The sequence below is a fragment of the Phyllopteryx taeniolatus genome, chromosome 16 (assembly GCF_024500385.1).
Source record: "Phyllopteryx taeniolatus isolate TA_2022b chromosome 16, UOR_Ptae_1.2, whole genome shotgun sequence".
Lineage (NCBI taxonomy): Eukaryota > Metazoa > Chordata > Actinopteri > Syngnathiformes > Syngnathidae > Phyllopteryx > Phyllopteryx taeniolatus.
The window spans coordinates 22,817,780-22,842,474 of NC_084517.1; the positions used below are offsets into that span (position 1 = coordinate 22,817,780).

General features: G+C 49.2%; 1 protein-coding gene across 2 annotated transcripts; it reads left to right on the forward strand.

Moving 5' to 3' along the window:
• Positions 1-5,373: 5,373 nt before the first annotated feature.
• On the forward strand, positions 5,374-23,587 carry nptx2a (neuronal pentraxin 2a). 2 transcript variants are annotated; one of them, XM_061749912.1, is made up of 5 exons: positions 5,374-6,017; positions 11,544-11,769; positions 14,143-14,387; positions 16,810-16,989; positions 18,225-23,587. In XM_061749912.1, the coding sequence occupies exons 1-5, from the start codon at positions 5,595-5,597 to the stop codon at positions 18,450-18,452; spliced, it is 1,302 nt and encodes a 433-aa protein (XP_061605896.1). In that variant the 5' UTR covers positions 5,374-5,594; the 3' UTR covers positions 18,453-23,587. The 2 variants fall into 2 exon arrangements, with proteins under 2 accessions (XP_061605896.1, XP_061605897.1); XM_061749913.1 differs by having other exon boundaries at positions 11,547-11,769.
• Positions 23,588-24,695: the final 1,108 nt, after the last annotated feature.

The following is a 24,695-nucleotide window of genomic DNA, read 5'->3' on the forward strand; positions in this document are numbered from 1 at the left end:
GAGTTTCAATTCCTACTTTAATGATGTCCCTGGGTTTTCGCTTAATCTTGTTACAAGCTCTGAAAAATGTCAAATATTCCACAAGTCAAACACGCCATAGGAAGTTGCATCATTCAGACCGCATGCAGGCCAAAAAGTCAGTCCATTTTTTGCTATATTTTTGAGGATATTTCAGCTACGACTGGGGGGTTTCAAATCTTGGCTCAGTCCCGTTACCTGGTAAATGATTTGGGGGATTTTTTTTTAAATACATTTTTGGGTTGAATCACTGGATTGTGTGCTTAGCGTTAGCGTCCAGTGCCATGTGGCTAAATCTCCGCTACAAACTGTCACTTTTCAGCCCTGCTACTCAAATGAGGAGTTTCAATGCAATAAAACGATGGCGTAAAACAATCAAGTTGCCTGAACCGAGCCAACGCACATTTACATACGTAAGTGGAAAGCCAATCATACCACCATCAATTTGCCTCGATCGCAAGATTTCGGACAGAGGAGTGCAAAAAAATCATCAGAAGAGTTGTCCAATAGCCAAGGACCAGAAGTGGAGAGATTCAAAAAGACCTGGACTTAGCAAGTACTGTTGTAAAACAGTAAGTCATTTCCTCGGCCGCCATGGCCTGTAGGCGCACTCGACACGCGAGACCCCATTGCTGAAAAAAAACCCAAAAAAAAACATGTCAGAGCTCGTTTAAAGTTAAAGCCAGTTAAATACTTGGAGACTATAGTCTGGTCGGAACTGAACATCCAAACAAAATTGAACTGTTTGGATGCCATAATGCGCACCACGTTCGGAGGAGAAATCACCCTAAAAACACCAGACCAACAGCGGAGTGGGGAGGTGGGAGCATGATGGTGTGGGGCTGCTTTTCGGCAAATGGTACTGGTAAACGTCACATTATTGAAGGAAGGATGAATGGGCAAATGTACCGAGACATTCTTGACAAAAAATGATGAAAATGAAACGAGGGTCCACATTTCAGCAGGATAATGATCCAAGACATACTGCCAAGGAAACTCTCAATTGGTTCCAAAGAAAAACAATAACGCTGCGAGAATGGCCCAGCCAATCACCTGACTTGAATCCAATCGAAAATCTATGGAAAGAACTGAAACTCGAGGTCCATAAAAGAAGCCCACGGAACCTTCAAGATTTGAAGACGGCTGGTGTGGAGGAATGGGCCAAAGTCACACCGGAGCGATGCATGCGACTAGTTTCTCCGTACAGGAGGCGTCTTGAAGCTGTTGTCGCAAACAAAGGCTTTTGTACAAAGTGTTCAATAAATACCAGTTGGCGTGTTCAATACTTTTTCCCTCTGTCATTTCACATGATCACACATAATTTCTGATCTTATTTGTTCTCCTTTCTTTGTTTGTATGGATGACTCGGGTTGTCCCCAACATCGGGTGACATTTTCAGGTCAATAGCACCTTTGGAGAAATATTCAGTGAGGAAACCGGGGACGTGGTAAATACTTATTTCAGCCGCTTTCTACTCCTTACGTTATCGACGTAGGCTCTTTACTTTTTTCATGCTAGGCTGATAATGACGTGACATAAAAAAAAAATATGTCACTAGAGAAAAGTCAACCGCGGTTCAGATCTTCATTGGTTGAGAGTCTGGAAAAAACGGACAGCGGCAACGTGGACGAACGGGAACAATCGAGATTTTCTCCATCCGTGAGCTTCCTTGAAGCAATTGTTTGCTATGTCGGCTTCAAAAACGACCAGTGGCGGATGGGATTCTGTCGTTTAAAAAAAAAACATTTGACATTAGCAAAGCCACGGGAACAGCTTGTGTGATAAAATAGATTGAATGATTTTGTTGTTCACTTTGCAAGTTATGAAGAGGTCCACTATTTTGTTTGCAGAAGTTAGTTTTTTCACAGTCCCCCCAAAAATCCTTTTTACCTTTGAACTTCCGCACATTTCACTCTCTACTTCTGTACCTCGACTTCAGCGTTGACTCGGCACTTCTACATTTCCCCGTCTTTCCTCGTTTTGTCCTTTGACTTAAGTACGGCGTGTGAGTACTTGCTTGAAGTCATTCGGCGCACGATGCAAGTGGACTCTGTGAGTCGGCGGGGGGGGGGGATGACACACTCCAGGCACGTTTTGCGGACCGTGCGTATTCATGCGCGCGACCCTGACACGTACGGACTGGGCGCAATGCATCTAATGCGCATCTTCGTAACGATCTCGTCGGCTAAATCGGTGCACGAAATCGCAATATTATCAGCGCATGGAAATGGAACATCCTTTTGGGCTTTCCAGGGAATATCACAGGCAACTAAAACACCGAGTATTTGTACTCGTACAACGCAGAATACAGGAAGGAGGGCACTTCATTAGGTACACCGACACAATCGAATGCCCTAACATTCTTCCGCCTGGCATTGTGGAAATGCAAAGAAAATGGAGAATGGTAGAAATAGGCACATATCGTAGTTCAAATTCAGTAGTCGTCTCGTTGAATTACAGAGAAATATTCAGAGTCCATTAAGAATCTGGAGTTTACGTTTGACTTCGGAATCTCAGGACGACTTAACTGTCGAAATGTGTCAATCCCAGCGTTTACTGCCCCCGGTGCATATTTTCCTCGAGTACGTTTTTCAACCGGTCGGCACGGAAGAGGGCCTCGCCCGGCTCGTCTGTGAAATTCCGGTTTGTCGACCACTGCCACGACTAGCGGATGCCTGCAGATTTTTGAGGAGAGGATGAAAGACGAGGCGGCGAATCTGGGCTCGTCACGTCGTCGGAAAAGCAGACGAGTCGAGCCTCTTCCCGCTCCGACAGAGTACGTATACGCACGCTGGAAACAGAGTCGCTCTCCTTTTGATGCAGTTCCCGGACCGAATGACAAACAGCCTGGAACAAAGGCACCGACGTTCAACGCGAGCCTCGCGCCGAGTCAACGTCAACACGCCGGGTGCGACGTCGACTCGTCTGTTTCTTAGTAGCGTCTGGATAAACAAATGATTCTTTTGACATCTAACGTTGTTTTTGTGGTTTCATCGTTTCAGGAACGTCCCAGAAAATATTGCTGTCAACTTCGCTGTTCTGCTCGACATGTTTGTTTTATTTTCACCCAAAGTTTGTTTTCCCCGCCGTTGGGTCAGAAACGCGTTTGTATTGTCACAGAACCGAATCTTGAGAATCGATCCAAATGCTCTAAAAGGGCTGCTGGCCATTTGAGGAAGGAGTTCATTGGGTTGTAAATGAGCACATTTCCTCGACTTCTGTCAACGAAATGTCCAAGTTAGCTGTGAGCGGAAGAATGCGGCGAGAAAGCTTTGGCGGATGGCACGTTTCTCATTTTGTGGAGCGCCGAAAGCTTTTCCGTTTGATGGAGAAGCGGAGCCAGCAGAAGCTTTCCATCCCCGCTGACTTCCGAAGGCCTCGCGACGGAAGCCGATTAAAGAGCCGCGAGTAAGTTCAGCGGTCGCAGCGTAAAAGGCGTAAAAACTCTCGACGTCCTCTCGGCTCGCGCGCCGGTCGGGAAGAGGAAGACGGCGAGTGATAAGGTTGCCACGGAGACGGACCGTGCCCACCTTTTTCTGGCCGCATTGTTCGTTCTCCGGACTTTTGGTGGCCTTTCGCCCGCTGCGGTCGCAATGGATTGCGGCTGACGTTTGGCCCGCGAGACGGCGAACGTTCGGACGACGTTGGGCTCGGGAGCGGTCGGACCCGACGAAACGAGAACGCGAGCGTCCACTGCGACCGTGTTATTCATGACGTTCATAACTTGGTTTCGCATATGCATCCATCCCTTTTCCAAAGCGCCCGTCCTCGGAAGGGTGCAAAAAAAAAAGATCCTTCTTCCAATCCAATTTATTTAGAAAGGACATGGAAAGAAACTGAGATGACCAAAGTGCCGCCCTCCAATCCAAAAAAAAAAGTCCAATACAGCATCGTAACATAAACATCCAACGCAAAACCAAAAAGGCCATTCAAAAAAACAGCACAAACTGCCGTCTCTCATCCAGGATCCGCCGGGAACGCCGAGCGGATCAAAATAGATTGGGACTTTTCAACGAGATGCTCGGAAAGTAGGATGGAGTCGCCCATCCGGAGCTCCGCGAATCGTCGAATTCATCGTTTCCAATGAATTCGACGATGGACGCTCCCGCCTGCGAGCTCCGGTTGGAAGTCGTCCGATACTACCGTCGTGTCGCATCCAAGGCTTTTCTGTCCTCGGGGCCGTATCGGAATCTGACGGTCCGGTAACCCTCGGCAAAAAGGTCCATTTTCACGGTCTGACGGCGCAGCGGACCCCCGCCGTCGGCGGCCGGTAGCGACAATACGCAAATAACTGACAGCCGTTACAATTGCATTGAAACATTGGGGAGGAAACCGCAAATATTCTTGACTAGGCGGGAATAAACTGCCGACACGCCTTTCCCGGTTTGGAGAAAAAAACATTTGGGATTTGATTTGAAATGCGCAGCATGCGAGGGTCTCCAAATGATTGGCTGACTTTGTACTTTAGCAACAGTGAAAAGAAAATGATCGCGTCCGAATGTACCACAACAGGAAACGTACTCATTCGTGGGAAAATGACGAATGACGAGCTACTTCTCCGTTCTTCTCGGCTTTGTGAAATAACGTCGGAACGGAAATGAGCCGTTAGCCGTCCGAGTGAACGGGTCGCGTAACGAGTCCGTTGCCTTCACGTCACCGATTGTAGACACGCGAACGCGAACGCTCGCGTAGCTGCTTGCACATGTTCATTCCAAGATCGCGCGATATTTAGATTCCCGCACTACGCGGAACTTATCGAAGAGCAACTGACGGGCGTCGCTCTCGCGAACGCGAGATCGTGCGGGAAGCGCGGCCTTTTTGCGTATCCTTCCTCTAGCGAGTCCTTGACGCTGCGCAGCACGAACCGCTCCGTCGATGCGTCGTGACCGAGCCCGCTCGAGTTGCTGTTGTCGCTTACTCGGCCACGCCCCTTAAAGGTACAGTGCACGCACTTGACGAAACCCGGTGTTTTCTTGGCGTTTCGGGGCGGCCGTCCGATAGCATTTTGGGTTTTCAGACCGATACGCTCTCACTGAGTGCCGACGCCGCTCGCTTTTCTTTCCTTCCGCTTTTCCGCCGGAGCTGCTGATCGGCTGCCGCGGTGTGACGCCACCTCGCGGCCAGGAGGACTCGGTGCGCGTAAGATTGTTGTGCTTGGATTACGGGTGGCCGGTATCGGCAGCCTTCGCGAGTACCCGATCACTGTCGGTCGTTTTGAAAATACATTTTTGGGGGGTTATTCAAATGGACGGATGGAGGATGGAGCGCGCACTTGCACCTCTTCCTCCTCCTCCTCGTCCTCGTCCTCGACACCCGCGTGCACGCGCAGCGTGTTCACTGACTGGGTGGCGTCGGAGCGCGCAGACGCGCTGGCAAGTTGTCGGCAACATTCCGCGCAGGATCTGCTTTTGCTTTTGGCAGCCTTTCGCGTTTCCAGTTTTGGAGACGAGCGCGTGGATGTACGATTTGTGATTCTTGCGCTTCTTCCCTTCGGAGCTCAGCAAAAAACCGTTGCGGGCGCGAGTGCGCGTCGGCTCGAAGTTTTGCTGGTTTTTGAATTCTCCGAAATCGGGAGAATGCTGCGCGAGCTGCTGGCGCTCTTCCAGCTGCTCGGCTGCGTTCTGAGCCAGGACGCGGCGGGGAGCCGCTTCGTGTGCAACGCCATGCCGCCGGGCGCGGAGGCCGGCTGCGGCGCCGCTCCGACGGGCCCCGCCGAGGACGAGCTGCGGAGCGCCGTCGCGCGGCTGCGGGAGACCGTCCTGCAGCAGAAGGAGACCATCGGCGGCCAGCAGCGCACCATCAGGGAGCTCAACTCCGAGCTGGCGCGCTGCGAGGCGGCGGACGACACGGCGCCGCCGGCCAAGTCTCGGGCTCCGGGCTCCAGGAGGAAGGACTTGGGCAAGAACACCATGGGCGACCTGCCCCGGGACCCCAGCGACACCATAAACCAGCTGGGCAAGACCATGCAAAGCCTGAAGGGGCGCTTGGACAGCCTGGAGGTAAGAAGCTTTCTGCGTCTGCCTGTTGCTTGGAGACGGCTTACAGCCAGGGGCGTTTCTAGACCCTCGCAGTCGAGGGGCATGGTGCGCACCCCCCCGTTTTCTACTCTGAACTGCGCTCGAGCTGACTTTGAGTAAGATACCCCGGACCGGTCGCCGGCCAATCGTGCAGACAAAGCACGTCCGGTGGTCTTGTTGAAAACTTTGCGCGGGAAGGCCCGGATTCAAACCGCCGACCGCACAACTGTGAGGCGGGTGTGCTAAACACGCAAATAATAATAATAACAACATGTAACAAAACTACCACTGAACTAATAACACGGCAGACAAACTTCGCACGCATGAAATGTCCAAAAGCTTCAGAGTGATGAAAATCCGGCCGGCGGCCATTTTACAGCATTCCAAGAGCGGTCACGCCATCTTGCGTCCGGTCACGACACAACCAGCGCCGCGCCAGCCCAACAAAGAGCAGACGGACTCTCTTCTTTCGCCGGAAAAAAACAATAACTGCCAATAATGTCAACTTTCCTTTCCTTCCTTTTTCGGAAGGAAAGCGACGGTTGGTTTCACCCAAAAGCAGAGAAAATGAGCTTTTTTGTGAAAGGTAACATCGAACTTTGTGACACCTCGAACTAAAAATCAATCGAAACAAGGCGGGCAAACGGCTTTTGATGGCAAAAGAATCATTTAGTGACAGATGCGACGCTACGAAACGCACTTGAAGTGACGCAGACTCAGCGCGTGGCTCCACTTCAACGTCAGCGGCTTTTTCCCTTACACGCCGGCCGTTCCTCCTCGTTCACTCCACGAACTGCCGCATTTTTTTCCTCACGATCGCAGCACACTTTCTACTGCCTCGTGTGACGCATAAATTAGGCGTGAGACACCTAAAGTTCTCCGACTTTCGAGATCAACGTGACAAGTCGAGATTCGGCGCCTAATCTGGATCTTCCGCTCAAAAGCTGTGCTGCTCTCAACGTCGCCACCTGCAGGCATCTGTTCGTCATTACGGTTGCTTACAAAGCCAAAATTCCCAGACGAGCTGGGCGAGACGCTCCTCCGCGCCCGCCAGTTGAAAAACGTACTCGACGAGCCAAACGAGATGTCGGGGCGCCGCGAGCGCCATTCCGCCGACGAGCGCCCCGCCGGGTCGCGTCGCAAAAGACGCCTCGCGGTCGGCTCGTTCCCGCGCGCGCTGCTAACGAGGTCACAGCTGCGGCTCGGAGGAACACGCGGCCCGACGGAAGGGAAAAGGCCGGCGGACGTCCGCTGCCCGAAAAGTCCGCAATTCACGCCTCGTGGGGTCCTTCGGCTAAATTCGATTCGGGGGCGTCCGTTTGTGCAGATAATATCGATTCTGGATTTTGGCCAACCTGCTCGTTGCAGCGGTGCGACGACGACGACGACGACGACGACGACGTACTCTGGCGCCGTTGTTTTGGTGACCCTCTTTTCAGCCTGACACATTTGACACGTGTTTGGATTTTAATCTCAAGCCGATGCAAGAGCGCGCGGCTTGATTTGCAAAAGGGCAAAATTGAAAGCAGGAAGGCTTACAAAAATCAGCAATGTGCAAAAATCATTTTCCTCTCATTTGAGCAATAACAGTCAAGACATGGACCACTAAATATCTTTTGGACAAGCAATCCATCTGACTGACGGACGAGTGTTGACATTATTGGCAGTTATTATCCATCAAATGGTCACAATTGTTCCTAAAAAAACGAAATATTCTTAATCTAATACAAGATTCCATTTTTTTTAAAAAAAATTTTCCCCACACTTTTAATGCCAAAATATCGTTGCCGTTAGCTGTCCCAAATATGTATTTATTTAACCCAACCGCATAATTTTGCCTGATGGAAGTCCGCTAGCAAAATTGGAAACGCCATAGACAGGCTAACAAAACGAGCATCGATATCTCGGTAAAATCTCTCAACAAGATTTAATCACGAGCAGTAGTCGCTCATGCAGACAGAGCGTAAAACAAAACTCGCAGGAATATTGTATATTCTTTATCCTCTGCGCGAACGGCCGATATTACTGCACTAACCTATGTAGTACGTCTGCATGTAATATACTGCCCCCTGGCGGCCGAGGCAGCCGCAGCGTAAGAAGCGGCGCGATCCCCGTTGGATTATCACGAAGCGCGAGTTGTTCACCTCTTGACATTCTTGTACGTTGGATGTGCGTCGACAATGGCGTCGAGCCGAGCAACGTCACGCAACAGCTTTTGAGATCCCGTTGTCGCCTTTTTTGTTGTCTGTTCGTGCCTGTTGGAGACCACACCCCGCCGCTGACCGCTCACAGAACAGTCAAGCGCTGCGCAAGGTGGAAATCTATTTCTGATATTGAGAGTTGATTTTTCACCATCTGCTGATGAAATTGGCGCCTCTGCAGTATATGCTGCAACGCTAAAACATCAATCTGCTTTTTCTCCGCTTTAACGCCCACACGAACACTCAACACGAGACGATACGTCGCATATTCCGTTCCACTTACGCGGCCATTGATTTTCATCTGCTGGACTTAATGCCGGCTGGAAATCAAGCGGGGAGGATAATCGGCGCTCCTTCAGGCCCGGTAGAAAAGCAAATGCGTCCACGGCAAATTCGTGAAAGAAAATCACGCCGGACTCCGCCTAATCCCGTGAGATTTGAAAAAATCTCACGAAACGTCAGCAGATCTCATGAGATTTCAGATCAGTGAGCCTCGAATTCTCCGTTACCTCCAAGTACAAATAGCTGAAAAGTCGACTGAAGTACAATAACGAAGTCATTGTGGTTGACTTCTTTTTGCGCTTGTGTGACTATTAAGAACATTCAAATGTTACAAAAATATATCTTCGATGCAGTTAATAAAAGGTTTTACGATGAGATTTTGGCCACGCGATGGAAATTGATTCAATTCATTGAACAAACCGGAAGCCGTCCAGCGCGTTTCCCAGCTTGACAGCTTGCGCCGCATTCAGTCGCGTGCGCGACAGAAGGAAGAATTGTGCGGAGGAGGAGGAGGAGATGAGGATGAGGAGATGAGGATGAGGAGATGAGGAGGAGGAGATGAGGATGAGGAGGAGATGAGGATGAGGAGATGAGGAGGAGGAGATGAGGATGAGGATGAGGAGATGAGGATGATGAGGAGGAGGAGATGAGGAGGAGGAGGAGATGAGGATGAGGAGGAGAGGAGGAGGAGGAGATGAGGATGAGGAGGAGATGAGGATGAGGAGATGAGGATGAGGAGGAGGAGGAGGATGAGGAGATGAGGATGAGGAGATGAGGATGAGGAGATGAGGATGAGGAGATGAGGATGAGGATGAGGAGATGAGGATGAGGAGATGAGGATGAGGAGATGAGGAGGAGGAGATGAGGATGAGGAGGAGGAGATGAGGATGAGGATGAGGAGATGAGGATGAGGAGGAGGAGGAGATGAGGAGGAGGAGGAGGAGGAGGAGGAGATGAGGATGAGGAGGAGAGGAGGAGGAGGAGATGAGGATGAGGAGGAGATGAGGATGAGGAGGAGAGGAGGAGGACGAGGAGGAGATGAGGATGAGGATGAGGAGGAGATGAGGATGAGGAGGAGATGATGAGGATGAGGAGGAGATGAGGATGAGGAGGAGATGGAGATGAGGATGAGGAGGAGATGAGGATGAGGAGGAGATGAGGATGAGGAGGAGAGGAGGAGGAGGAGATGAGGATGAGGAGGAGATGAGGATGGGGAGGAGAGGAGGACGAGGAGGAGATGAGGATGAGGAGGAGATGAGGATGAGGAGGAGATGATGAGGATGAGGAGGAGATGAGGATGAGGACGAGGAGGAGGAGGAGATGAGGATGAGGATGAGGAGGAGATGAGGATGAGGAGGAGATGAGGATGAGGAGGAGGAGGAGGAGGAGATGAGGATGAGGAGGAGATGAGGATGAGGAGGAGATGAGGAGGAGGAGATGAGGAGGAGGAGGATGAGATGAGGATGGGGGGGAGGAGGATGAGAGGAGATGAGGATGAGGAGGAGGATTGAGGAGATGAGGCTGGGAGGATAGAGCAGAGGAGGAGATTGAGGATGAGGAGGAGGATGATGAGGATGAGGAGGAGATGAGAGGAGGAGGAGGGTATGAGGATGAGAAGGAGATGAGGATGAGGAGAGGATAGATGAGGAGGAATGAGGAGGAGGAGAGAGGATGAGGAGGAGATGAGGAGGAGGAGAATGAGATGAGGTGAGGATAAGGAGGAGATGATGGATGAGAGGAGATGAGGATGAGGAGATGAGGAGAGGAGGAGATGAGGATGAGGAGGAGATGAGGAGGAGGAGATGAGGATGAGGAGGAGATGAGGAGGAGGAGATGAGGATGAGGAGATGAGGATGAGGAGGAGGAGATGAGGATGAGGAGATGAGGAGGAGGAGGAGATGAGGATGAGGAGGAGATGAGGAGGAGAGGAGGAGATGAGGATGAGGAGGAGATGAGGATGAGGAGGAGATGATGAGGATGAGGAGGAGATGAGGAGGAGATGAGGATGAGGAGATGAGGATGAGAAGGAGATGAGGAGGAGGAGATGAGGATGAGGAGGAGGAGATGAGGAGGAGGAGGAGATGAGGAGGAGATGAGGAGGAGGAGAAGATGAGGATGAGGACGAGGAGGAGGAGGAGATGAGGATGAGGACGAGGACGAGGAGGAGATGAGGATGAGGAGGAGATGAGGAGGAGGAGAAGATGAGGACGAGGAGGAGATGAGGATGAGGACGAGGAGGAGATGAGGATGAGGATGAGGATGAGGAGGAGGAGGAGATGAGGATGAGGAGGAGATGAGGATGAGGAGGAGGAGATGAGGAGGAGGAGGAGGAGATGAGGATGAGGAGGAGATGATGAGGATGAGGAGGAGATGAGGAGGAGGAGAATGAGGAGATGAGGATGAGGAGGAGATGAGGAGGAGGAGAAGATGAGGATGAGGACGAGGAGGAGGAGGAGATGAGGATGAGGATGAGGAGGAGATGAGGATGAGGAGGAGATGAGGATGAGGAGGAGATGAGGATGAGGAGGAGATGAGGATGAGGACGAGGACGAGGATCCCTGCCCCCCAGAGCAGGACCTCTCTCACTCATTGAAGCCGTGTGCAATTTACAATAGTTGACGTTATGGGCATCTTATAAGCACAAATGGGACGAGATCCGATTGTGTCGGGAAAGATGAGTGGAACTCGTCGAATGGGAACCGAGCAGATCGACGCCCGTCGACAGGAAAAAAAGCAAAAAGCATTTGTGTCAGCGAGCGCGCCACCGGTAAGCTCGGACATGGGCGCTTTTTGTCCTATTTCCCGAAGATCCGCCTGCGATTACGCTCGCTGTGAAGTCTGGGTCACACGTCACGTCGCACGCGCGCGCGCGCACACACACAGACGCAGCTATTTTGTGTTGCTTTTTCTCTTCCCCCTCCTTTCAATAGTCGTTCCGGCTGTGGGTGTTTGGTGTGCCAGCGAGCAAGCGCGGTCGCACACGCCCGTCTGTCAATATGTCAATATTTGTTTTTTTTTTCCCCAGCAGCAGACTTTGCACGTCCCCAGCACAAACGCGTCGGCCGGAGGCGTTCCGCCGCTGCGGGAGCTCCTGGGGCGGCGTCTGGGGCTCCTGGAGACGCAGCTCCTGCGAAAGGTGGCCGAGCTGGAGGAGGAGAAGAGCCAGCTGTACAACGACACGGCGGCCCATCGCCGACGCACCGAGAACGCCCTCAATTCTCTCCTGGAGAGGATCACGGAGCTGGAGAAAAGTAAGCCGCGTGAGATCGTCACATCGCTCGTCGCGCCGTATGCGCCGAAACGCCAGAGACGGAAAAAGGTGCAAAGGAGCATATTTGTTCCATGACTTGGAACCCTTCGAACGGCTGCGACTTTAACACGTACAACACCACTGGCAGGTATATGCTCTGTGGCAAAAACAAACATGACTACAACAGCTTTGATGGGGACCTTCTCTACCTCTTCTTCTTCCGCAGCATCGCTTGCAGGCGACCTCAGCGCCGCCCAGCAATATCGCGGTACTACACTGACGGTGCGCGACTCTAAATGTGAACGGCAACACAAAGTGCTTTCACCTTGGCAGAAGTTTGCTTTTTCGCCCCTCAAAAGTGAGAATTAGGCAGAATTCCTCGTACTTTCTTCATTCTGGCCTCGCGCGTAGCATCGGTCAACTCCACGTCTGATGACTCCGTGATTTGACAGACATCCACAAATCTTTCTTCTTTCGTCGAAATGACCTCAGAACGGCATCGCTCCGCCTCAGCGGACGCTCGTAGGCTTCATTCACTGATTGGGTGAAAGCAATTCCGCCCCATTCAAGGAGGCGAATGCATAAACGCATAAACGCCTCAAACCAGATTCACGTCAAGTCCAATTTGTCTCTCGACACCGGAGAACAAACGATTGTTGCCGTGCAAGCGTTGTGCTTTGCATCGTAAAGACGGCGTCATCTTTTCAAACGATTTTGCTGTAGCTCCCTCATACGTTCCACCTCATTTTGGCAGATTTGCCGGCTCATATTCTCCTTTCTCGCTTACGAGCCTCCCGGTCTGCCCTCGTGATGCTCAGTCAAACATTTAGCAACTTTACCATCGCTTTCTCCCTTTCTCATTCCGTGGCTTTTACATTTTCCTGTCGATAACTCAATATTTCAGAATACGCTTTGCCGCAGCACAGACTCTGTTTCGGGGTTTGAAATCCAGCAGGAGTTTTGTTTTGTTTTGTTTTGTTGCGTGTTTTTGTACTTGACAAGAAAAACACAGGGAGCACACAGCTGCACGACACACCAAAAGCGCTCGCCATTTGTGACAGCAAAGCATTTGTCGCAGAAAAGATGATGTTGATGTTGTTTTAAGAAGAAAAAGAAAAAAAAGCATAAAATCCACTCAAATATCTTCAAAAGGCAAAGAATGAAGAATCAGGAGGGAACAAAAGCGTCTAAGGCGATTCGTTACCGATGAACAAATTCACGAATAGCTGTGTCCAAATACTTTTGTCCGTGTTTTCCCTCTTGATGGAAATAATGAACTCCGCGTCCGTCCGTGCACGCTGCGATGACTTCGGGTCAGCACGAGCGTAAACTAGCAAACTGGCGTTTCAAATTGCAGCTCCACCTTGGGAAAAGCCAAGTTGGCACGCAGAGCGAGCGGTCCGGCACAACGTCGGTCCCGTCGATTGCGTCGACCAGAGCGGAAACATCGGACGAACCCGACAGATTTACATCGCCACTTCCTGTTTGAGGCCTCGTCGGCTTGGTCTCACGAGGTCAAAAGGTCGAGAGCACGATGAAGACGACTGTTTAAATGCCAAACGGCGTTCAATCAGGAAATGTTGGCTAAAAGGTCGCGCTGTGCGAAACTGCATATTTGAAATCGCCGATACTCATTCGTTCAGCCATTTTCCGTACCGCTTCTCGTCACGCGGGTCGCGGGCGGGCCGGCGCCCACCCCGGCAGTCTTCGGCCCAGAGGCGGGGTACGCCCGAACCGGTCGCCAGCCGATCGCAGGGCATACCCATACTCATAAAAACAGTTTCCTTTTTTTATTGTGAAATAGTTCAAACCCAGGACAGAATTTTGGACAAAGTTTATTGGTAAATAGAAAATAGTAGATCATCCAAATGTTTGTCTTCTGCATGACTTTTAACGTGCTTTTCAGCACCGCGCGGCCTTTTTCCAAATGGCACAGCTCGCCGTTGTGACATTTTCGGCCACACGGCGCCCCTCCTCTTCTCGGCCCGTCTCCAGCTCCACGTCTGTGCGGATTCACGCGAGGCGCGTGTGCCGGCGTCGCGGGCGGACCGGAGCCGGCGGCTCGCTCGCTCGTTTGCTTCGCGCCGCTGAGTCACGTGACTGCACGACCGGGACACACAAGAGGCGGAGGAGGAGCAAAGTGCGCCTGTTCCGTGCCGGGACGGAAGCGGCGAGTCCGGCGACATTTGACAAAACTGCAACAGCGAAACTACAGTATCGATCCCGTCGGGCTAATATTGATCAGATACCGATAGCGACTCGGTACGGACACTATCGATATTCGGATCGAAAAGTACCGAAGCTCTGACGAGTCGCACGTGCGCACTGAAATGTTGAGAGAAGGTCAAATGAAGTTGACCTGATGTGTTCGCAGACAACAACGCCTTCAAGTCGCCGGAGGAGTTCAAGGTGTCGCTGTCTCTGCGCACCAACTACCTGTACGGACGCATCAAGAAGAGCCTCCCCGAGATGTACGCCTTCACCGTCTGCATGTGGCTCAAGTCCAGCGCCAGTCCCGGGATCGGAACCCCCTTCTCGTACGGCGTGCCGGGACAGGCCAACGAGATCGTGCTGATCGAGTGGGGGAACAACCCCATCGAGCTGCTGGTTAACGACAAGGTGGGCAGGCCTCGTCGCTTCGTCATTAAATGCGTCGTGGCTTGCCACGTAACAGCGATAAAGGAGATTCTCTGACCTTGGGCAGTGATTATTTAATTAGCATCTTATAAACATTTCATACGAGCGACCCACATTCCGCATGGGGAATTCATTAGAGGATTGCTGCGCCTATTGAAGGGCCTCTTCCTTATTTTCATTCCCTTCCCGCAAAGCGAACAGAGCAGCGACACTCCTACCATAATTGGCCCGCTAATTTGGGTCGTGATGACAATATTATCACAACAGTATGCCGATACGCCACGATCTACCACAATACCTAAAGAAAATACCTAAAACGCTACTATAAATAAATACAAAAACTTTTTGTAAAAAGATATTTTGGAAAAAGGCATACAATAGTAATTGTAGCATATTTAGGCATCACAGTGAACAGTATTGCACAAATGTTGCGTTAGCACACACATATTACATTGAATTGGCTTAACTGAAATTTGAAAGGCTCAGTCAAACTCGTCATTGGTTAGCTCCAAGATGGATGGAGTGAACGCCAACATTTGCGCAAATTGGCTCATTTGAGGATTTAGGGGGAGGGGGTGCGTATCCTCCATTAATAAGTGAAAACCTCACCAAGTCTCTGGTTTTTGTGCTCATCTCTGTGCCAAGGAACACGTTTGAAGTGACTTGAGGAGTTTCCTTTAGACGAAGGTAGTCCTTTGCCACCATCTTGTGGCATCTACAGGCAATTAGAAACCCTTTTGGGGTCTCACGTAATCGTGGATTTGCGGCAGGGCTCAGTCCAGATCCCCCGCGAATAGCGCACGGTCACGGTCACGGTCACACTACTGTACTGGTGTAAGTAATTCACTGCCATTGACGGCTTTAGAAGTCAAATATCGATACGGCCTAAAATTCATATCATGGTATCAGTTCAATCCCGGTAACGCTATATATCGGAATATAAATGCAAGTGTAAAAATTAGAACCAAGGTATTTCTGAACGTGTTATATAGTGCCTCAGCAAAGCTAAATTGATTTCTTTTGTTTTTTAAACAGATAGAAAGCAAGTTTGAGAACATTTTCAGAGCAGATTTCAAAACAGAATTAAAACTCAGCAAAATAGTGCCAATGAACACCAACAACAACGTTACTGATACACATAAATATTAACCACAGTACACAGCATATTAAACCAGTCGACAGTGCCTCTGTAACGGCGCTCATTTGCGTGTTTGATTTGGGGTTTTTTTTAGCAGAAGTTTCCCCATACCGGAACGAGAGAAGGATGTCTCGCTTACTTCGGGGCTGCGGAGGCGCCGTCAGGTCTCTCGACTGCGTTCCGACCGTCATGCATTAAACATGCGCTCAAGTCAGACAGATGAGAGGAAGATGGCGCAAGGAAGGCTGGCAAATATCAGCCCCAAAAAATGAAAAGCAGACCAGGGGGCTGCAGAGCTTTGGAGGCTCGGAGAGCGTCAAAGCCTTGAGAAAAGACGAAGAAAAGGAAGTCATAACAGAGCAGATAGAAAAGAAAGAACCAAACAAAGAGGCTGAGATGAATACGACTACCAAGGTCGCGTGTTAACAGGATCCACCGCGTTTTGGTTGCTTATTTTGCTGTACAATCAGCTGCATCATTTCACAGACAGTGGAAAGACACCTGGACAGTATGCAAAGCTGCGTGGGTGCGCAAACTCCTTGTCCCAGTAAGTAGCTGAGCCTTTGTTTGGTTGGGGGCCTCATTTTGCCAGCGCGTGGCACCGCCAGGACTTTAATCCGGGATGGCTTCACTCACTCTTGCATGAGCATACAACAACACACACAAAAACGAAACAAATTACTACGTCAACGCGTGCACACAAAGCAGAATATTGCTTTGAAAACCCTCATAAAACACGGATAATACTTCATGTTTTGAGCCTATGGATAGCGGCAAATCAATGGTGCGCATTATACATGGGTAGAATCGTTTTCCTGATTTTGGGGCGTACGAATAATACTCCAGTGCGTATGATACACTCCACTGGTTGCCGACTGTACCCCGCCACCCGTGACCCAAATGAGGCCACGCGGTATCGAAGACGGACGGATTGTAGGTTGTGACGTAATTCTTGGGAAATGCTAACAAAGCGCTCAATCCGCTCTCGAGTCGCGTAGCTTCAGCGGGCGTCAGCGCGCCGTTCGGCTCTCGTGCGCGAGCGAAGCGCGAGCACCCTTTTGACTGCTTTGAAAGCTCCTTGGTGCCTTTCCTGCCCGTGTCACCTGGGTAATGTATATTTTATACCTCACTGGCTCATCTGGAGAATTGGGTCGCTGTCGCTTCTGAAGACACGCCCCCAGTCCTTTTAATCGGCGTCCTTGTTACTGGCGCGCCGCAACTAAGCCAACGTCTCTCATCTCGGCACTCTTCTCAACCGGCGTCCAGGTGGCGCAGCTTCCGCTTTCGGTGAGCGACGGGCGCTGGCACCACATCTGCATCACCTGGACCACCAGAGACGGCTTCTGGGAGGCTTACCAGGACGGCGAGCGACTCGGCACCGGGGACAACCTGGCCCCCTGGCACCCGATTAAACCTGGCGGGGTGATCGTTCTGGGCCAGGAGCAGGTGAGCGCGTGAGACGTGTTCACACTGCACACAGCGAGCGTGCGTGCGCGCGTGTGTCGGTAAGATCCCGGCGGGCATTTTCCTTCTGGATTCAGCGCAGCGGGAAAAGGGCGGAAGTCACTCCTCTCACACGTTTAAGTATGACCTCATTCATCTGCCGCAAAGATGAAGTTTGAATGTCATTTCATAAGCGGGTAAACTCAAAGACTAATTTGCTTTAATAATCTTCAGTGAGACGTATTGGATTATGTATGGCTCGAGAGCACGCTCGGAGGGAGATGGCTGCGCAGATTGTGCAGGGAGTTCAATGCTGAAAAAGAATTCTAGTTAAAAAATAAAAATATATAAAAACAAGAACAGTCCGAGAGTGTTCTATGATCTAATTTAATCAAAACAAAAAATTGCTACATTCCTCAGGATGCAAGGTTATAAATGTCTCCCAAAGCAGCGATTATCAAAGTGTGTAGGTAGATAACAATCCTTGCCTAAGTACAGTTCAGTTGTATTTAACTTTATAGTGTTACACAATTGCATTTAGGTACAAGTTTTATTTAACTTATGTGCAATACATTTTTTTTTATTTTCCATAATTTAAGCACAGTGTTAATGTTCCAACTGTGTATATTACTACAGTGGCTTACATTAATATTAAATATACACTACCAGTCAAAATTTTTGAAACAGATTTTTATGCTTTTGAACAGAGAAATGTCTCCAAACCTTTGACTAGTTGTGCACTTCTTCGGAATTAAACCTCTGTCTTGTCACCGAAATATAGAATGTGTAGTATGTGAAACCATACGTGTAAAATAACAGATTGATGGAAAACTAATGAGCAGTGTTAGGAATGTGCGAATGGCTATACAGTACATACTATAACTGGGCATGAAAAAAAACCGGTTTGAACTTGAAGTCTGGCAGGACTGTGACCCTGCTCACTACAGTAAATTACAGTAATACATATTTTTCATAAATAAATATACATCACCATTTACCAGGGTAAACAAAATTGCAATCAACTTTTTCCCCAAAATGGTGGAGCCCTACTGGGTACCACTCTATCTTAAAGTGTAGTCCGACTCAAACAAACCCACGGCAATGTAAATAATCTAATGTTGTCCTGACAGTTGGATGAAAAATCCAAGAGAATTTATTCACATGAATGAAAGAAGCCTGCTGATGTTTTCCTTCGCTTGCGTCATCCCATCTAAACTTGCGCTTCTCCGTCTGCGAAGGACATCGTCGGAGGTCGTTTCGACGCCACCCAGGCCTTCGTGGGCGAGCTGAGCCAGTTCAACATGTGGGACCGAGTACTGCGGCCCGGGGACATCGTGGGCCTGGCCAACTGCTCGGCGTACATGCCCGGCAACGTGGTCCCTTGGATAGACGCCAACGTGGAGGTGTTTGGCGGCGCCACCAAAGCTCCTCTGGAGATATGCGAGGACCGCGCGTTCGATTCCTAATGCGAGGAGTCGGCTGAATCCAAAAATCCAAGTATTCTCGTTCATCGCCCAAAAGCAAAGAGGACACGCATCTCCATGTTGTGCGGTCTCTCAAAGATTCACCTTTCAAAGCGCGTGTCCGTCCGTAGATGTCACGACCGCGTGGGGAAGATTCGATCCTGTTGACATTCTGGGCCTGATTTACTCAAGGTTTGAGCGAGCAAAAGCGCCGCAAACCCGAACAGAATAAAAAAAGGCTTATCAACGATTGCGTCTGCCAAATGGGGAAATTGCCACGCGGTTGATTTTGTGTGTTCTGGGAGGAGGACTTCATGCAAATTGGCACATGCATCAAAGCGGAGATGAATTGTGACGGCTGATTCTTTACACGATGCGTCTGAAAGGCAAACTGAGAGGTGGCAGGGAGAACTTTTCCGCTCGTGTCGACATTTTGGAAATGCCAGAAACAAAAATTGGAGCCGGTCACAAGAAGGAGTCATGCCATATTACCTGTGACAAAACTCAGGACTCATTTCAGTGCACCGTGACCATTGGCGGCGGCCTCTCCCAGAGCCTTTTTTTTGGTCGACTGCTGCCCCAAGTTTTCTTTTTACGCAGGATGTCCAGATGCAAGGTGCGTCAGAAAGGTTCCAGGACTTATATTTCAAATTCTCCTCGGAAGTAATCCACCTTGAGTGGAACACATTTTCCCAGCCTTCTCTGGCCCGCCTGGTAGAATTCTTCCGGGAACATCCGCAGCTCCGTCGTCACAGCCATGTTGATGCCGTTCACGTCTTCAAAACGAGTCTCCTCGATGACCCCCCGGCAAAAAAAAATATAGCACGGGTGCTTCGTAAAGTCGCTCCAGCACGGAGATGTTCTTCTTGACCAGGGACTGTGGGATGCTCAGGGCGTTGCGAGGAGGCGCGTTGTCGCGGTGAAGCGGCAACGGGTTTTCCTACCGCAACTCTCGCCTCTTCGGTTGACCGTCTGGCACACACTGAAGGGGGAGACTCGTAGTTTGTAGTCTGGCTTCAAATACGGTACCTTTTGCGACACCGGTCCAAGAACCTTTTCTGACACACCTGGGACGTTTAATTGCCTTGCACCCGGAACGACTGAAATTCAACAAAACGTGTTTTTTATGCGGTCGCCGACGTCCGTAAAATTATCGGGCCGATAGGTCTGTGTAGTCGCTCAGGTCGTCACGGTAACCCGCAAAGGTTGAGTCCAGGCAACTGGACTGTTCTTCTTTGTTAAGAATGCTTCACCTTGAATTTTCAGCGTAATAAAAAAATGATCCATATAATTAAAAGGTGAAACGTGTTCAGCGATGGAGAGCAGCCCAGCGGCCTGGTTTCCTTCGGAGCGATTCCGCCACGATGCGAGTTGCACTGGACCCGAGAGCAGACTGAGTAGATTTTGAATCCTTCGACGCAATCGAATCGTTTGGAATCGTCGATTGCGCCGCCAAGGCAATCTGAACACGCAATCTAGCGCCCGCAAATGATCGCGACTTAGTATCTTAATCTGTTGTTGTGAACACGCAATTTGGGATCTTAGTAAATCAGGCCCTGAGAGTGTGTGTGTGTGTGTGTGTTTTGGTCTTCTTCCATTCGACTCGTCGTGCATCCCTAACAGCGACGATGCCCTCCAGCCGGCTTTCGTGCGTCGCGGAACATTATTCCTCAGTCGGACGCTTTGAAGAGCAAACCAGCGGTGAGGAGGCGTTCAGGATTCTTCTTTATTGTGAAGCGTCACGCCGCGGCTGATCGGCCATATTTAATGCATGAGCCCCAGCGAGCGCTGCAAGTTTGTGCATGCCTTCTTTTATTTAGTCTGCAGCGTGCGCGCGCGCGCGCGTGTGCTCAAAGCAAGTGAGCGTGCGGACATTACGTAAGCGAATGTCTTGCGTGTTAAAATACGAGATTAGCAGCGAGGGAGGACATTTTCATTCTTGTAAATCTGCGCTTAATACCTCTCTGCCCCTTGAGCAGCTGCCATATTCCAAACGGCTTCATATGGACGCTCGCGCTCAGGTTAATCGCGAATAGCGTAGCGCTGCCCAGAACCGGCTCAAACCGGCGGCCGCATCCCGGCCCCGAGGGCCAATCCGTAATTCCTCCGTCATGAAATCAGCGCAACCTCGATTTATCGGTTTCATTCCTGCCATCGCCGCCCGACTCAAATCGCTGTTTTCTTTGAACCCAAATGGATCCAATCCGCGTTTGACATGACATTATGAATGTCCGCCGAGCATAACGCTGTCATGCTAAAAAAAAAAAAATTCTGCAGAAATTTAAGACTGAACCCCCGCATATTCGCAGTTCTCTTTTTTTATGCTCGGGCCAAGGCCGTGTCTACTAAAAAATGAAAAAATAAAAAAAGTGAAAAAAATAGCTGTTGCGCCATCTTGTGGCAGCTATAGGCACTTGCGATTTTTCACTCTTAGCCGATTGCGGAGGTTGACTGTACGTTTTGCAGCTTCATTTTTGGCTTAGCTAAAACCCGGCTTGCACAATTCCTTCCAGGTTGAAGTGCAACACAAAGAAAAAGCAAGAAAATCAATAAAGGCATCAAGGAATTGATTTTTTCCGATAGCCGTGTTAAATGTTCCTTTCCGTTGGAGCTTGCGTGGGGGAACTTCATACACACCGAAAAGAAAATGAAAAGGCTGAGAAATAAAGTTCCAAAAAACGTCATCAAAATTTAAGAGAATTCATGTTGTACTGTTAAGTCAATCAAGTCCAAAAAGGGAGGAATGTTAGGAGAATTCAATCATATTAAAAAAAAATCCATTTTTTATTTTTTTTTTTTTTTAAAAGCAGTCCTGTTACCAGGATGAAGTCGTCGTGCTACGAGAAAGGAAGTCATGTCACAATTACAGCCGTGCCTTGAGATAATCATCAGTTTCAGCCTCCCCCCAGAAAAACAAGGAACATTTTTTTTTTTATATAGAAGCAAAATAACGCCATATAATATTGCACTTTATTCAAGCATACAGCGATGACATAAGTATTTCGATAGTAAAGGATGAAACTGTTTTTGCCGCATTTTTAGCTTCAATTCAATGCGCATTGTGCAGCTCATTCTGGTATGCTCGCCTTGGACACCGGGGGCAGTATAAAACACAGTTGCTGCAGTGATATTAGTTAGTTATCACAGAGGATAAAGAATATATGCCTGTTTGTATCGTCATATTATCTGTCTACATGTTCCGCCACCATTTGTGTTCAAATATTTGTTGCTTAAAGCGTTGTAACGCCGCGACAACCACGACAACCTATTTGTTAGCCCGTCTATGACATTTTGTATTGTTTGTTAGTATGAGGCTAAATGGACTTTATTCAGAGGTGACGCTACGTGATTGTTTGAAACACACAACACGCATTTTTTGGGAGATTATTCTCATCTGCCGAAGTGCTGCTTGTTGTCAAACGAGTTGAGATGCGTTCACTGCCACCTCACAGCGCTCGCATCTCAAGTTTGTGTCCGCAGGTCCCCAAAAAAAAGCAGCCAAATGAGGGCTCGTATCTCGAAAAACTTTGAAGTCAGGTCACTCTTATCTCAAGGCACGGCGGCATAAATGTCTACTTTTTCCAGGAAGAAATTGTACAGTTGCATGCAATAAAAAGGGATCATTTCAATGAACGAACGGCAATTTGTTACACAGACTGAAATCCATATTTTTGTATAATATTAGGACTTTATTCTCATACTGTAAAATTGTGAATTTCTTCTCGTGAAATGACTCCTTCACTTTGGCAATACGTCTTTTTTTCTTGACAGTGTGGCGTACAGTAAAATGTTCATGACGCAGTATCGTACTGGACAGCGCAGAATGTTGTAAAAAAAAAAATAATAATACAAATGAAGAATTGAACACAAATTTGTTCGGAAATGCTTCAGTGAAAAGTTTTTTTTCCAAACCCCCAAAAATATTTCTGCCTCTTTCTGCTCTTGATTTTTGCTCATTAGCAGAATAAGACGGCGGAAAATATTTGCCGCCAATGACAAATTGCCTTTTTTTTTGGGAGAAGAAAAAAAAAACATTTGCAGTTGTTTTATTCGATTTATCTTTTTAGGTATTGAACCCGACATTTGTCATTTTAAAACTCACCAAGAGCTGTGAGCGCATTACCCTTCGTTGTGTTTTTCGTTGAAATGTGTGCAAAAAAGATGTCATTGTGTGTCGAGAGCAAGCACGGAAAGAAACCAAGCTGGCAACAAAAATGCACAAAGCTGCAAAAGTCTTCTTCGCCTTGTTAGTCCGAATTCACACCGACCTGTGGCCTCAATCAACTGCATGAAGAATGTGTGTGTGGGATTTCTTTTTTCTTCTGATTATTGCATTGTCCGCACATGTTGGCAAACGTCAGTTGTACAACGTTGAATAAACAAAGCATTCCAACTCGCTTGCCTTTTTCCTGAGTGTTCGAAGAGGAAATGAAAAACAAATCGGCTCCTCTTCTTGAATATTTGCGTCCCAAAGTTGATTTTGGGAAGCACAGAAAGCACATCCATCCGCTCATTGCTGCCGATCCAACGTCATCATCGAAACGGAATCCCGTTGTCAGCGAGTATTTTCTTTAGTCTCGTCCGAGGTTCCTTCAATGATTCATGCGCAACGCTGCCATTTGCGGAAAGCCGAAGCTGAAGTCGAATGCCGCGACGCTCATCGTGGGATGATATGCAAAGATGCCGATGAATACTGAAAGAACGCTTTGAATCCATTGAGACGTACGTCGGGGGCTTTTATTTTGAAAGTCGCGGAAGAGAATGCGCTGACAATTGGAAGCTGCTCAAGTCCAAACTAAATGGCAACGTCACGCAAATTGCATCCAAATTTCCACGCGGCTGACCTCCGGCCAACCTTGAGGAAAATCACTTAGCCGTCCGTAATCCTTGATCGAACGCAACAAGCCGCCGACAAACTTCTGCAGCGAACTTTTGTTTCACGTCGACTGAAGGGAGCGAGTTGATGTCGGCTCGATGTACTTTTGCCGCCGCTGCAATTATGATTTGTTCATTCCAAAGTCGAGTGGAGTTTTTGGGCCGCAGCTTTGCTTCCAAGCCCGCGCACACCACGCGCGGCAAACCTTTTTTTCTTTTTGTTGTGTCGGCCATTGTCGCGCTCACCTTTGCCGAACTTCCAACATTGTGGGAAAAAAGGGTCCATTTGAAAGACGTCAAATCCACAACGTAGGCGAGATGTGCTATTCGTCATTTGGATGAGAGACGCCATTGTTAATTGTGGCTCTCGCTGCTCAACGTGTTCCCACTTCCTGTTTTTTCCTCGCACTTCCTGCCGGACGCCATCTTGATTACTTTATTATTTAACTATTTAACGGCAGGCCAATGAATAAATCTACGAATGTGAGAAGAGTGGTGTCATGGTTTTTGGGTTACGTGTACATGTGCGTTGAAATGAAGCATTTTAGCTCGTCTCCTCTTTGTACGACGTTTTCTACACCGATTATTTGGGGGGTCGCAGAAAATAATCACGCAATAATTGCCGTGTAAGCAAAAACGATCGTTGAATTTATGTTTGTTTGGCCACGTTGGCTCAATTTGTTGCGGTCTTCCACCGCAAGTGCACGTGGAAAAGACTTTTGAGCAAACGAGCGCCGCCGCCATCTTGTCAGCGCATTTCCAACCTCGCGGTTGCCAGGAGAGCGGCGCGGCGCGTGCCGACGGGGCACCGAGTCTCCGGTCGTGCGGCTTTGCCCGAGGTCGTGTCGAGCGGTGCGAGCGGCCCGGACGTCTGCGCGAAAGCCCCCGAGAAGGGGAGGCTGCGGAAAACAAGTTCCGCGACTCCGTCCGGACGAGTCCGTTCAGTCGGTCATTAAAACCCACGGGGGCCAAAAAAGTTGTTTTTCCAAAGGATGACGCAAACTCAAAGCCTTCGGCTTCAGAGTTCGTTAATCTCGCCAATTTGTGCGTCACAAACAGAATATTCTGTTCCCATCTTGACTTTTGTCGAGCAGCTACTTTTAAATGAGGCACGCAAGTACCCGAGCTTCATTTGGGGCCAACATGTGATGCCAAACACATTTGTTATGAATAACAACCCTCTTTGAAGTGTTGGCACATTTGCGAAGGAAGAGAGGCTGCACGCTTGCTCCAAGAAGCCAAAATTGATTATCGGGATTATCGGGACCTGAAAGTGCGGACGACGTGAGGCCAACACTTCGCGTGCTTTGCGGAGATTTTCTCAAGCGCGACGAAAAGCTCCAAAGGTCCAAAGGTCCACGTTGGACACAA